Source organism: Erpetoichthys calabaricus, chromosome 6 (assembly GCF_900747795.2).
Source record: "Erpetoichthys calabaricus chromosome 6, fErpCal1.3, whole genome shotgun sequence".
Lineage (NCBI taxonomy): Eukaryota > Metazoa > Chordata > Cladistia > Polypteriformes > Polypteridae > Erpetoichthys > Erpetoichthys calabaricus.
In genome coordinates this window covers 24,715,962-24,732,141 of record NC_041399.2, presented here as the reverse complement: position 1 = coordinate 24,732,141, position 16,180 = coordinate 24,715,962, and the positions used below count along the sequence as shown (strand labels likewise).

The 16,180-nt window shown below is 34.7% G+C and overlaps 1 protein-coding gene across 1 annotated transcript in view; it reads right to left on the bottom strand.

Moving 5' to 3' along the window:
• Positions 1 to 2,828: 2,828 nt before the first annotated feature.
• The window catches only part of marchf6 (membrane-associated ring finger (C3HC4) 6), a 77,482-nt gene continuing 64,130 nt past the window's right edge, over positions 2,829 to 16,180 (bottom strand). The window contains 8 exon segments of the mRNA XM_028803420.2: positions 2,829 to 3,196; positions 9,706 to 9,841; positions 11,131 to 11,263; positions 12,388 to 12,477; positions 12,890 to 12,895; positions 12,897 to 13,025; positions 15,730 to 15,870; positions 15,873 to 15,916. Of these exon segments, the coding sequence (XP_028659253.2) occupies positions 3,109 to 3,196; positions 9,706 to 9,841; positions 11,131 to 11,263; positions 12,388 to 12,477; positions 12,890 to 12,895; positions 12,897 to 13,025; positions 15,730 to 15,870; positions 15,873 to 15,916 (767 nt within the window). The 3' untranslated portion in view covers positions 2,829 to 3,108.

Below are 16,180 nucleotides of genomic sequence, written 5' to 3'. Positions count from 1 at the left end.
TGTGGGCAGCCAGGTGCGTGTGAATCATTTACCTGGGGAACACGTGGCAGCACTGTGGGAAGAAGGCAAGCCGGCAGACAGAATATGATGCTCTGGGCAATGTCCAAGTGGGAAACATTTGGTTGTGGCATTCATGTGGATATACTATGACACCTACCACTTACCTAAAGATTGCCGCAGACCACATACACCCCTTTCATGGTAACCATATTTCCTGGCAGTGGCCTCTTCCAGAAGGATAATGCATCCTACCACAGTGCAAAAATTGTTCAGGAATGGTTTGAGAAACAAGACAAAAATGTTCCAAGGTCTTGACTTGGCCTGCAAATTCTTTAGATCTGAATCAGAGCATCTGTGGGATGTGCTGAAAAAAACATGTTAGACCCATGCAGGCCCCACCTTGCAACATAGAAGACTTAGAGATGCTGCTAATGTCTTGGTGCCAGATACCACAGGACACCTTCACAGGTCTTGTGGAGTTCATGCCTCGAATGTATAAGATCTGTTCTGGCTGCACAAGGAGGAACTACACAATACTGGGCAGGTGGTTTTAATGTTGTCACTGATTGGTGTATATTATGTTCGCGGTTTCCTTTTCTGATGCCAAGAAACATGTCCATGCTTTTATGACATCCCACATCGACTACTGTAACTCCCTATAGAGATCAAAACTCTGCTGCATCAGAGAGCGAATAACACCCATCCTGCTCCACCTTCACCGACTCTCTGTGTAAACGGTTGAGTAAAAAATTCTATTACAATCCTACAAGGTTTTAAGTGGTCTTGCACCACACTACATCAGTAACCTCCTCCATCACTATGCTTCTGTCCTCCCACTAAAGTCCATTGATTCTGGGAATCTCATTGTGGTCCAAACTTACCTGTGTTCTTTGGGTAACAGGGCCTTCAGCTCCACGGCGCCCACACTTTGGAACAACCTCTCTACATTAATGAGATCAGCCAACCTTTTCACCTTTTGGAGAACTATTAAACATTCATTTATCCTGGAAGACATTTAATTTACCCTGATATTCCAAACTTCTTTCAGTTTACCCTCCATGACCAGGTACTCAGGACGATTTCTGTTTGTATCACAATATTATTTGTTCAGGGTTTTCATGAGTATTTTTATTTTTATCCTCGTTTATTGTCTCTTATTCCAATTCAACACTTTATATATCTTGTATAGATCTTTAGTGTTTTATGCAGATATTACTTGTATACCCTGCTGTTCACCATGAAGTGCTTTTAGCATGGAAAAGGCACAATATAAATAAAATGTATTACTGTATCATTATTGTTATTATTAACTCCATGGAAGAATGACAAAGAACCACTTCATCATTATAAACTATCAAATAAATAACAATTGCATGTAAGAGGGGTGTTTCAGACTGTACAATAAGTCTGTAAGGGCAGAGCACTCCAAACAAGGCTGTAAATCAGTGTTTCTCAACCACTAGGCCACAATCCATTTTTAAGGTTGTGGGCTACAGCTCGTGGGTTTGTGAGTTGCTATTGCTTATAAGGGGTTATGGGTCGCAAGTGGGCTGCCACTATGAAGATCACGCTCGATTCACCATGAGGAAATTCTCTGACAATTGCACTTGATTAACTAAGAGTGAAGCGCTGTGACAAACGCACTTGACTCACCAAGGGGAGGTCCCCCATCCCTAATTCCAACACACTTACATGGGAAAAACTGGGTCACGACTCCAAAAATGGTGAGAAACAATGCTGTAAATCACATCTTTAGGAAGTAATTTCTCCATTACATTTAGGTTGAATTTGTGTTGAACTGAGCTTGTTGTTGAATTGGCTCACTGCACTCATTGTAAAAGAGACTGTTGTGTATAAGTAAACTGTTGCTCAAACTGGATTGTTCTCACCTCAGTTAAAATTGCATGGCAGTAATGGAGTTACTCCTCCAGCTGTTAGGCTTAAATGTTGGATGTGCGTATCTGCTATCACGGAGCTATTCAATCAGAAAACACAAGAATAAAGTTAAAACTCAGATGGATGCTATTTCAGTAAATAAAGTTAGTCAGTCTCATGTTGCTTTTACAGACCTTAAAGTATATTAAAACATTTAATCCTGATTTAGACATGAAAAAAAAAACAATAATAACAAAGTAATTATAGAAAACGTGCAGGAATAACAAAATGCAGCCCGATGGTTAGAGCTGGAATTTGCCAGAAAGTAAGAATATTCATTATTTCATATATTTACTGAACAACATGTTTAAAAGAATAAAAACATGATCCTACTGCTGGAAAGAAAAAAAAAACATTATTCTTTCCAGTAACACAATTCATCATGCACATCTACAGTGCTTCTCCTAACTCTTTGGTGTCCGCCAGGCACTTACTCCTGCCAAAGTATCATTGACAGAGCAAATAAAAGTTAAGAAAACATTAATAAAGGAGTGTTTCTTGTAATTCTTTTACCTCCTTTCCTATGTATAGTAAACATGCTCAACACAACTCCTTTCCTTAAGAATTTGTTTATTTTTTTTTATAAAACTGATTAAAAGTGAAATAACGAAGTTGTATCATTACATACATACATGAACACCTGATGCCATGACACAACATTGTTGACTGCTTTTAACGGGTATTAATACATTTTAGTTGCAGACCAATTTTAACAATTCCACCCCATTTATTGCCTGTTAGATGCACTAAGAGTGTTATAAAAATCTATTCAAAGAGAACAATGTGTGGCCCTTTAAATGAGATGCTTCAGTCAGGACTGCGTTTGAGTCATGATATTTTGGCAATCCAATTCTCTAGACATACTTTTCAAACTGAATAACAAGAGTCCAAAATAAAGTGACAACTAAATTTAATAAATTAATATACATATTCTTTAAGATGTACAATGCACATTCTATTTCTTTTTTCATCCAGTATCGAATTTAAGGTGAGCATTTTTTTCTATTTACACATGTACAGATTTCAGGCAGTTTTGACAAGCAGGGCAATACATGGGAACAGAAAATGAATAATACCTGAAAACTAAAATGTGAAGGAATAAAAAAGAAACAAGATGCAAGAGAAAGTTACTTTATCCTCCCCACTATAGCAAGCATAGTGGGAAGGAGAGAGTTATTCTTGAGGAGAGCTACTTGGTGGCGCAGAACTAACTTTGCCCGCCTTCCTCTCATAGTTCACAAGTCTCTGGCCAACAAGATACCTGCAATGAAAGAAAATAATCTCAGTTTATAAATGACAAAGCAAAGATATAGCTTACAAACTTAATCTTCATGAAATGACAGTGTTCAGAAGCTGTTAAGTATACTGTTATTTTAAAAGGAGTTCATCAAGAACACAGGGACACAGTTGCAAACTTGTTAAAAGGTAAACTTTGCATTAAACATTTGAAGGATTTTCTTCACACAGAAAACCACAGACACATTAATTTTAAACTACTATTAGTGTAAAAATAAATTGTGTACAGTTCTGATTACCACACTAAAAGAAAGCTGTGCAGGTACGCAGGTGCATCCCAGGACTTAAGGACATCTTGTAATCTGACAGACTTACACATGTTTAGTCGTAAGCAGAGGAAACTGCATGGGAGCCTAATCCAGGTCTTCAAAATCCCCAAAGGCATTTGTAAAGCATATCCAGCAGAATTCTTCTAACTAAATGGTGAATCACGTACTCAAGGACATCAGTGGAAATTAAGGGGAAAAACACTCAGGACTGAAGCTAGGAAGTACTTCTTTATGCAAAGAGTTGCCAGAGTCTGGAACACGCTACCACACAAGGTTGGTCCCTTCCTCCCAACACTCACTGTGTTAAACTTAATTAAGACATTAGAACACTCTAGACAAGAACAGGCCATTCAGCCCGGCAAAGCTTGCCAGTCACATCCACCTAATTCTTCCAAAATAATATCAAGTTGAATTCTAAAAGTCCCAAAAGTTCTACCATCTACCTCACTACTTGGTAGCTTATTCCTTGTGTCTATGGTTCTTTGTGTAAAGAAAAACGTCCTAATGTTTGTGCAAAAGTTACCCTTAACAAGTTTCCAACTGTCTCCCTGTGTTCTTAATAAGACTCATTTTAAAATAAGTCTTGATAATGTGCCCATGTTATCACTGTATAAATATAAATGCAAATAACTGCTCTAAAATTGAATATTTATAAAGCATCTTGGGATGATGATACCTAGATGTTCCTATACCTCCTCCAAAATCTGCTTTTGCTTTTCTCCAATCCATCTACCAAGAAGTAGAATACTGGTGTTCTGAAAATTTATTTTAGCTGTATAGTTTTAATGTTCCATCTCCACAGTGTGACATGTGCAGCAAAACATGACTTGCTACAATCCAGCAAAAGTGTGTCACGGGTATGAAGCACGATAAAGGTTTTCACTACAAAGTCCTAAATACAAGTATTTTTTCATTATCAACTTGTTTCTTACAACTAATTATGCAATTCTGTAGTAAAAATTCACACAATGGTTCTTTGTATACCTTTTCTCATTTACACTTTGATTTTGTAAATTAAAAGTAAGTAGTTTTCAGGCTCAAGTCAGTTATTTAAAACAAGACTGCTATGACTTCCCAACAAACATGTTTCTCTGTTGAAATACTCAGCTGTCGAGATGCTGGTTTCTGTACATTTACAAAATGTAGACAAATATTGTGATGTCACTGACAACACCTATAACACAAACCCATCTATCAGCCACTATCTAAACTAAGAAATTGTTTTCAAGTATTAAAAAGCACTTTGCTAACCTCTGTGCTGAAGTCCAGGTCTCCTCATAGCATTTACAGGTAAGGAACATAACCATAAATAGTGTATGTGTTCAAAATAAGCAGGACTACTTCTTATTTTTTTGAAGATGTAGCAATAAACAAAGGTGAGAGAGGTACATTGACTTGGCAATATGCAAAGTTAAGATGTGTATCAAGTCCCATCAATTCTGCATCAAACTGTCCTTACTGTCTGCTTGTCCTAAAGTTTTAACAATAGAAATCTAATTTGGGTCTTCACAAAACTTAAGTAGTGTATTTCTACAAACTATTTCACTATAGTGCCTTTAAGCACTAATTGGAGCACTAGCAGTGTGACTCTCTCGAGGTCACACTAAGAGTCACCCATAGATATTTTAATATTTTTTAAAAATATTTTAGACTACAGTGTCTGCTTAGAGAAAGTGGATTAAGTGGTTTCAAAAATTATATAAGGGGAAAACCACCAGCTACTATAAACTTAAGATTTAGTGTTCTGTGAGAAATAAAAAGAAATGTATTTTTCTTGATTGGCAGTGTTTTTATCCAATGAACACGCACAAAAAAAAGAACAAAATACAGAAATAAATCTAATCTAGGATGTATTTAATGTCTGATAACACTGTGACAAAGTGTATGGGGGAAAAATGAATTATTACTTAGAATTATATACGAGTTTCTGTGTTAATGTTGTCTAAAAATGATTTGGCCCTTTAAGATCTAACATTAGTATACAGAGAATCTGATTAAACAAACCATCAAAATGTATTGTTTCAAGTTTTCATTGAACACATTAATGTCCAGTGTTTGCTGAAACAGTAACTGCACCTTTTGATTTAATACTTTTGGAACTTCCTTCTGCAGGAGCAGATTCACCTAAACCTTCCCTGTGCTTGTTGATTGTTCCAGTTCATTGGTTTGGACATATTTTTAGCCAGGCTTCATTCAAAAGCTTCTTTGTAGTTTGTGCTCTTTTACAAGAGCTTCCCATTTCAGGCTACACCACATCATTTTGTATGCAGCCAGAATTTTCAAATGGTCAATCAAATAACAGTAACAAAAAGGTTCTCATGTTTTTGCTACTCTTTGGGAGAAGCACTGCTGTAGTTAAGATCGTTATGCTACATAATGTAAATGCCATCCATTAGAAAATACAATGGAATTTAGTGTGGAATGGAAATTCTGAATTAATTATCTCAACATGAGCCACTGATGATCCACATTATGAGCACTGGCCACTGTGTCACCATACCACACTGTTTCGATATATGTATATAGTTGGATTAAAACTAAACTGACACTATAGGCATCTGTTACTGAATTGCATGCAGCACACTCTTTTGTGCTTGGCTGTGCGATTGAGTCCTGCAAAGGAACAGCATGCTGGTATATGTGCTTCTTGCCTTACACCCAAGTACCTCTAAGATAATAATAATAACGCAGGTATTTTTACTTCAATAAAATATGTATTGTATTACTTCTTACTTTAAGGGTAATTAGGCTAAGTAAGACACTGCTGCTGAGTCTAACACTGTCTGTTGCGCTCAGCAACATAAAATTACTGATTTCTGAAATACTGAGACAGATTTTTTCAGCCTTGAGAACAAATAAGACAATCATCTGAGCATTTGCCTCAAGAAATTTATCTTGTGGATGCCTATACCCATGGTTGCTGAAGTTGTGTGCAAAGTAAATATAGGCACAGGCTAACAGTGTGCAACTGACATGTGCAGACTACAAAATACTTAACTGTAAAATAGTTAAGGGTTAACCTGGCCAAATAACCTGTTAGTTGCGGAGCAATGTACATATGTTAATCTAGTTCTGCAGAAAACAATACCCTGGTTTCTTTATCTGGAATAATGGCTTAAACTGTGTTTTGGAAACCAGGCTTTTGAGAATAAACAGGTTATTAAAATATGTGTGTAAATGCATTGAGTGACTTCTGCACCCTGCCATTTACTGTCGAACCCATTTATCCAGTGCAGGGCAGAAGCCTGTCCTCCAGTGTTGAATGTAAAGTGGGAACCTCATTAGATGGGGCGTAAGCCACAATGAACCATGAATTACAGTAATCCCTCGCTGTATCGCGCTTCGCCTTTCGTGGCTTCACTCTATCGCGGATTTTATATGTAAGCATATTTAAATATATATCGCGGATTTTTTGCTGGTTCGCGGATTTCTGCGGACAATGGGTCTTTTAATTTCTTGTACATGCTTCCTCAGTTGGTTTGCCCAGTTGATTTCATACAAGGGACGCTATTGGCAGATGGCTGAGAAGCTACCCAACTTACTTTTCTCTCTCTCTCGCGCTGACTTTCTCTGATCCTGACGTAGGGGGATTGAGCAGGGGGGCTGTTCGCACACCTAGACGATACGGACGCTCGTCTAAAAATGCTGAAAGATTATCTTCACGTTGCTACCTTCTGTGCAGCTGCTTCGTGAAGCGACATGCTGCACGTTGCTTCGCATACTTAAAAGCACGAAGGGCACGTATTGATTTTCGATTGTTTGTTTTTCTCTGTCTCTCTCTCTCTCTCTTTCTCTGCTCATGACGGAGGGGGTGTGAGCTGCCGCCTTCAACAGCTTTGTGCCACGGTGCTTCGCATACTTAAAAGCCAAAGAGCCCTATTGATTTGTTTGCTTTTCTCTATCTCTCTGACATTATCTGCTCCTGACGCGCACTCCTTTGAAGAGGAAGATATGTTTGCATTCTTTTAATTGTGAGATGGAACTGTCATCTCTGTCTTGTCATGGAGCACAGTTTAAACTTTTGAAAAAGAGACGAATGTTTGTTTGCAGTGTTTGAATAACGTTCCTGTCTCTCTACAACCTCCTGTGTTTCTGCACAAATCTGTGACCCAAGCATGACAATATAAAAATAACCATATAAACATATGGTTTCTACTTCGCGGATTTTCTTATTTCGCGGGTGGCTCTGGAACGCAACCCCCGCGATGGAGGAGGGATTACTGTAATACAACATCTGCAATGTTGGGAGTATAGAAGAAAACCACAGTACCAGAGAAAGCCCATGCAGATGTAATGGGGCAATATGCACAAAGGCTGTCATTGTGCTAGGAATCGAATCTATGACCATGTGTTGCACAAGTGTGTTCAATAAAACAAGAAAAAATTCAATTTATAATTTTTTTCAGAATAATTTCCGTTAGGTAATCATAGATAAAAATCAGGTTATATTTTTAGGCTAAATTAATGGAGCAATTAAAATAACTCTAAAAACTTCACCACCCCAACTCCCCTCTGTTATTTTCACCGTACAAATGTATAGTACGAGTATGGCATCACAGCACAGTTATTTTCAAACAAACAAGACTGAATTTCATATTTTATCTGTGATATATATATGCATTCAAAAGTTTGGAATCACTCAGAAATGTTCATGTTTTGGACAGAAATCTATACCTTTTTATTAAGATACCATTAAACAGATTTAAAGATATAGCCAAGAATGCTACACTCAAAGTCTGCCACTAAGGCCAGTATCCTGGAATAATCTTTTCTCTGCTACAGACGACACTAGTATTTGGCGTGTATTTAAGAAAGAAGCCAACTGAGGACCTATAAGTTGTTTTTTTTTCTGTAATTATACACTCCAATGTCCTTATCCTCTTATGCAGTAGTGCATCTGAGCCTTCCCATTCTTTCTAATAATAAAAATATTAACAATACACTTTATTTATATAGCGCCTATCTATATTATTCTATCCTGATTAGATCCAGTTTGCCCTCTTCTCTCAAGACAGTAGCAAACATGTTTGTAGGAAACTTTCAGTTTCTCAGCAATGTGTTGCAAAGAAGAATTTCCATTTGGCAAAACAACAACAGCCTGACATGTTTTGTTTTAGCCATTTTTGAACCCAGGATTTAACTTCAGAAATGTTAGTATCTTGCAAACCAGGGAAAGACAATATACTTACAATTTATTGAACAGAGTAACAAGTTTCAGATGTGCAAATGCAATTACAAAGGATTCTCCAATAACCAATCAACAATCATACCAGACAAATTAAGGATGAGCTAAGGGTGTTGACCATCAGGACACTGGAACAATGGCTGCTGAAAATGGAATGTTGCACTCATATGAATAAAACATTATAAGCCCATTACTTCAAGTAGTAATAGCCATTTGCAACAAGGTTATCAATTGCTATCTAAATCATGACAATTTCTGGGTGATTTCAAACTTTTGAAAGCTAGAGTAGGAGGAAAGGTTTTTTAAATCCTGCAATGCACAATACAAAAACATACAGTGCAGAGAACATTACTTCAAAAAGTTATTTAGCACCAATTTATTAATCTGTTCATTAAAATCAATTTACTTATTTATCATTCAGTATATTTAATGCATCAGAAAGGTGCTGTATAATTTAAATTTATTATTATTATTATTATTATTATTATTATTATTAACATCACTCATGTTTCCTTTTGGTGTTTAATTCTTAAAACCTAAAAAGTAGAATATTGCACTGAAATACTAATGCCAATTAAATCTGAAAAAAGAAATTTAAGGGCTAATGGTAAACTACAGTATTATTACTGATATATATTATACTGACATAGTAATTCCTTTACTGATATCAGAGTGACAAAAAATTTCATGCCTTATTTTTAATAATGAATTTAGTTATAGTGACATTAGTTAAAACTGAAATGCTACAAATACACTGTGAAAAAAATATGGCCCACAAAATATGAAAAGTTGCAAAAAAAAAAATACATACTATACTCTATGTGTACAATAAAATGTAATTAAAAAGAAAATTACACGGACAAATAAATTTGCACTGATTCAGATGAGCATTACAAAATTCAAAACAAACTGATTGCTTTGTCAATTATTAATCATTTAATAAGTAATTTCTGAGGACTATTTCAATAACTCTTCCCTTACTGGATGGATACCATAATAGGTAACTTTTCAAGAACTTACTTATCATTTTTAATATGTTCATAAAGGCGCTTGAACTGGCGTATCTGAAAGGACAATATTCCCATCAGCATCACCACCATTAGAAGAAAAGGATAAATGCGTCGCTGTACTAGGTTTTGCATCTCAACAGTAACTCCTAGAAAAACATAACAGAAATATATCAGTGCTACTTATAAGGATCATAAAACAAAAAAAAATACTTATAACGTTATCTGTATAACTGTATTGCACTGTACAGTTTGTTTTGCTGCATAGAATATATCTTACACCAACCACAAACAGTTTACAGTCGTGTTAATGATTAGCCTTTTACTATGTAGTCAGTGGTTCAAGAGCAGAATAAATTAAAATGTTCTATGTAAACATGATTTTAGGATGTCCCCAAAAAGTGTTACACTTATTGAACAATATGATGTAATTTTCATTTTTAATATATAATTTACCCATTGTGTTTTGTAGTAATGTTCTGAGAAAAATGGTGATCAGCATTCTCAAATGGCAAATTATATAAAAAATATCAATGAGGGTGGGGGAAAAAAATCTCATGTTACTCACATACATAATCCACATGCGAGTTATCCAGTTATTTGCTCACAACATGCAAAACACGTGCATTGAGTAGCGAGAAAAGCGCTATATAAATGCAAAGAATTGTTATTGTTTGCGAAAATATTGTTAAATGCATATTTCCAGAATAATCATCAAACATCATGAACACAAAACACATTCACACCATATTGTGCTCTTGAAATGAAGATCTATCTGCCTCTCTCCCATATTCACTGGGCAAGAGTCCTGCATTCAGTTCAAAAGCAGAGTCTTATGTAAATGTGTTAACCATTCACAATTAGATTTTTCTGGAAGTATCTATTTAACAATATGTTAGAGAAAATGCATGTGTTTTGAATATTGACTGGATAAGCAATGTGGATTATGCAACATGAGTAATGTGAGATTTTCCTTGGACTTTTTTTTTTTATTAATGCTTGCTGTGGTAGAGCACTGATCACCATTTTCTTGTATTATATCAACCTTTTCTTATCTTTTTAAAATTTTGTGTTGGTCATCACTACAAAACACACGGGGTAAAAATAATTTTTGGGTGGCATATTCTTTTAATTCTTCTAAAACACTTTTATACAGAACTTTATTAAGACATCAAAAGAAAGGTGAATTTTCTTTTTTTTTTTTTCATTTCATTTAATGGTCACTGTAATGCTGATCAAAAAATAGAAATATAAAACCTACCAATGAATCCATTAATTAAATAATCGTTTTGGATCCAAGGTCTTAATATGGACAATATTTTGTTTTACATACCAACTTTCTACAGATCTCAATAATATGCATGATACATTTTTAGTGAGAACACACAAACAAACATAAGAAATAATGTCAGAAATGAAGCATGCATTATTTACATACCCATTAATGGCACAATGCCAGCTGCGATAACATAGGGTACACAAAGTGACAAAAGTAAGACTGAAATGACGGGAGCAGCCAGTTTCTGGATTATAAAATGCAGGTCAATATTCCTGATACCATTTGCATATACCTAAAAGACAGAAAACTAATATTATTTTCATATTATTTAATATTAACTTATTTTAAATACATATTATTAATATATAAATGATTTGGACATGTACACTATAAAGCAATGTATGAAACTAACAACAGTACAGCTCTGACGACAATCCACATCTTACAAAATCTGAACAAGCAATAAATCAGTTTAGGAAACTAGCCACACAAGGCAAAGACAGCATTGTTCATTACACCACTCTGACAGGCAATGCACAAGACTACATTATAAAGTACCACCAAAAAAAGTAGAAAGTAACTCATAGTGTGGAGAAAATGCAACGACTGATACAAAAATGACCTAGGCTCTTGATCCCAAGCTATTGATATCAGAATTGTCAAAAAGATACAACTTCATTAAGATATTAAAGGGTAGGATCCAACATATAATCAATAAAAAAGCAGCTAAACAACAGGCTAGGTCCAAATCAAGCTGAATTATTACAACAACAAATTCTTTTGTCACCTGTTACACATGCACAGCATTGTGCAAAGAAGTGACATCAGTTTTCTTCCTTTTATTTTATTTGCATAAAATGCAGAAATAATGTAATCATTAAGCAACATGATTAACAAACTATTATAAAATACTTTGCAAGGCACACAAGAGTAAGAATTTCAGTTTGGATTGTAAGCAGTAAGATATCTTAAAACATTTCAATGGGATCAAAAATCAGGAGTATATAATTCAACTTTGTCAAAAATTAGTTTTTTGACCTAATGCACCATTGCATAAAACTACTACTTCCAATATGGGTCATTACCACAATGTAGTACAAACATTTTAGACAGAAGCTAACAAAGTATGGAAAATGCATCTATGGGTGGAACAATGTTTTACTTAAAAGTGTCTTTCAAGAATTGTTCATATTTTTAAAGAGCTGAAAAGCAATCATAATGCAGCATTAAAACAGAAAAAGAAATAATATCCATAAGATATTTTGCAGCAAAGTTCAATTGAAGAAACATAATAAAATTTGTAGGCCATGAGTAATAAAAAGTTTATCTGATTGGTTCATAAGTCTCTTAACAAGCTAATTACCTTGCCTATTTTATGCTGTAAAATGAAATGAATGAAAACCATTTTAAACTAACCTGCTCAATGACTGTCTTCAGCCACCACTGTGGTCCCATCAATGTTATGGCAGCAATTATTTTAGCATGAAGTACTCCAAGAGCCCAGTCCTACAAAGTAAAATGTAAAGAAAATATACTGTACCTCTCTACATAGATGTGAATATGTATACAATACAACTTTATTAGGTGGACTAGCTTGCTAAACTAAACGGACTGCTCTTCCAAACAACTTAAATCAATATAATGTAGAGAGCAAACAGACAGAGTCAAGAGTTTCAGCTGTTGTTCGAACACACACTGCAGTAATCCAGGCATTAGGCTACTGGGACACCGGTACCCTTTAGCTCCATTATAGAAAAACAGGAGAAGGCTAATTATTATTATTTTTTAAACTATAAAATATTCTTTACTATAAATTAGTATGCAGCCTAATTGTGAAGAAATAACTTGAAAAAATAGCAAACTTACCCTTTAAGCTTTTAAAAATGAAATGTATTTTTTTTTTTAATAAAATACAAACCTGCCAATGGGTAAAAAAGTGGAGTCTGATCCAGTGGAACCCGTAAAGGAGCAACAATAACAAGTTCAAACAACAGGCCCAGTAACAATGGGACTAAACCAGCCAAAAGCACAGCCACAATCAAGGTCTTCATAATCTGGAAAATCAATTACAATTGATTAGTCGGTAAAATACAGTACAAGTAAAATGACAGAATTACATTGTTTTTGATTATAAACAATTAAGATCATTCTTTAACAGGTCTTGCATCCAGCACTCAAATCATATACCTGATCTATGCCTATATGGACTTTGCATGCTCTCTCCATTTCATTGTGGGGCATTTCTCCCACATTCGAAAGACATGCATGTTAGACTGTTTTTTTAAGTTTTATTTGCATCTGTACTAATGAGTGTGAGTATATTAGAATCTTAGATGAACTGTAACTCCACTCATGGTTTGGTTCCTGTCTGATACCTCCAGGATAGGCTCTGGTTCCCTAAAAACATGTCTTTGTTTAAAACATACAGGATCTTTCAGATTTTTTCACCCTGAAAACTCCAAGGGTTAGACCTTTGTATAAGAAATTATATATATATATATATATATATATATATATATATATATATATATATATATATATATATATATATATATATAAAGAGCAAATAGTCAAGAATGAATCTTCCCCACTCTTATTGGCAGAATTTCTAGAGATCCCCTAGGTTGATGGGATGATGCCTCTGGAAAGCAGTTTTCAAATAGTGTCACAGATTCTCAATAGGTATAAGATCGGAGCTTTGACTTTGCCATTCCAAAACATTTCTGTTTTGGAGCCAATCCAGTGTTGCTTTGGCCTTATGTTTAGGGGTCATTGTCATTGTTGAAAGATGAATCTCTCGAGCCATAGGTTCATAGCAAACTGGTTCTCCTGCAATGTTGTGTGGTATACAGTGGGTACGGAAAGTATTCAGACCCCCTTCAATGTTTCACTCTTTGTCATATTGCAGCCATTTGCTAAAATCATTTAAATTAATTTTTTCCCTCATTAATGTACACACAGCACCCCATATTGACAAACAAAAAAAGAATTTTTGAAATTGTTGCAGATTTATTAAAAAAGAAAAACTGAAATATCACATGGTCCTATGAGGCATGGACATTGTTAGTTTTACACCACACATACCTCTTTGAAATCTGGGCAGAAAGTTCTAGTTTGGTCTCATCTGACCATAAAACCATCTCCCACATCTTTAACTGGGTCTTTCTTATGCTTTGTAGCAAATGCCATATGTGCTTTTATGTGGACCTTCTTAAGGAATGGTTTCATTCTTACTACCCTCCCACAGAAGTCTGTTTTAAGGAGTCTTGAAATTGTGGACCCATACACCTTCATCGAGTTTCAGCCAAAGAGCACTGCAGACTTCTGAGAGAGACAGTTGGATATTTAGTAGCCACTCTCACCAGTCAACGTCTTGCTCTGATGGTTAGCTCTGACAGCCGTCTCTTCTAGTAAGAGCTTGGGTGCTGTGATGAGCCTTCCACTTTCTGATGATGGCTCCAGCAGGGCTTAATAGGACATTCAACATTTTTTTGTAGGCCATTTCATCCTTGTGTATTTCAACGATCTTGGTTTCTCAAATCAACAGAATGTTCTTTTGTCTTAATTTTTGCAGTAATTATCCAATAAAGACTGTGGCCCTTAAAAAGGAGCATTTTAATAGCCAAGAGAGATGTATAATAGACACATAGGTAGTACCTAATTACGTTGAATTATGATTGTCACCTTTGTGATTAATTTGTCAGGTTGTTTTAAACCTCTGAAGCACAGAGTTTAAATATTTAGGCAAACACTAACTTTTGAGTTTTTCTTCAGTTAACTATATCTAAAAATAGTTTAATTTTGACATTGGAAGTGTTATTTTTACAGGTATAAGAGTTACATTAAAAAATACTTAATGATAAATATGTATACAACCCTTTCGTGATGCAGAAAATTATGATGACTTTTAAGGGGATTGAAACACTTTTGCACACCACTGTAGTTAGTTGCTTTAAAAAACCAACTACTTGGAGAGAAAACAAATGAGGGATTGTCGATAATTTACAGTCTTCTCAGGTCAGTACAGTGCCACATTCTTTTTTTTTTCTTTTTTTTTACAACTACTAAATAAGTATCTTGAAAGAGTATTCAAAGTACTGTCTAATTTTATCAAATAACAAATCCTACGCTGAATTTTATTCCCTGATAATTTTTTTGTTTCAAAGCAACCGAAAGTCAAAAATGATTATTATTTTTTTAAGTTCTTTTATGTTAGGAAAAAAAAATCTTAAGAAGAAAATAAGGAAACATGCTGTTGCATAAGTGCATAAGTATTTGATCCCTACAATTTAATATTTTGTAGAGCCACCTTCTGTAACAATAAGTCTTTGGAGGGTTAAGAATTTATCAGTTTTTCCATAATGTTTTATCTATTCTTCCAAGCATATTAGCCAAAGGTTGTTAACTGTATAAAATTAGTAATCTGTCATATAACGCATTCATTATATAACTCTATATGTTTTATTAGCTAAAGATACTATCATACGATTGGTCATGGTTATTTTTTTTTGGCCATGTCCACATAATTATTGGACTGATTTAGGCTTTTCTTCTATATTTCTGTATACATTTATGTGTAAGGAAAACAAGTTGTTAAAGTATATTTTTATTTAAAAGAATAACACAGTATATGTTGAAATTACACAGATATCGTGTACGTGGAAAGTTATGTTACAAGTAAATTAGATTTTTACTTTGAAAGACTTACATTTTCAGTATTATAACCAAAAATTCAATAAAAATAGACTAGATACTTGCCATGATTGACCATTCCTGGACTTTTAATAAAATAACCTGCCGTCCTTGAGGCATCCAGGCAAGTAGGGACCGTAATGGCTCGGAATTGAGAGCCAGCACAACGTATAGTCCACAAGCAGCAGTATACAGCTCATGAATTTTTTGGCAATTCCTGTCCAAAATGACATCAACCAACGTCCAGTGAAAACTAATAAAAAAAATAAAAAAACACACATAAAAAAAAAAGAACAGTGCCACAGGATACAATTTAATAAAAGGTATATATATATATATATAGTATTTATATATATATATATATATATATATATATCAATGAAAGAAAAAAATACATAAGAACAAAAAGACAAAGAAAGCCAATGGTGGAAAAATACACTGTTGGAATACTGGGAAAGAAGCCTCCACTTAGGTAATCTAAGGGTTACAGTGTGCTAATTTTATATTAAAATAGCTT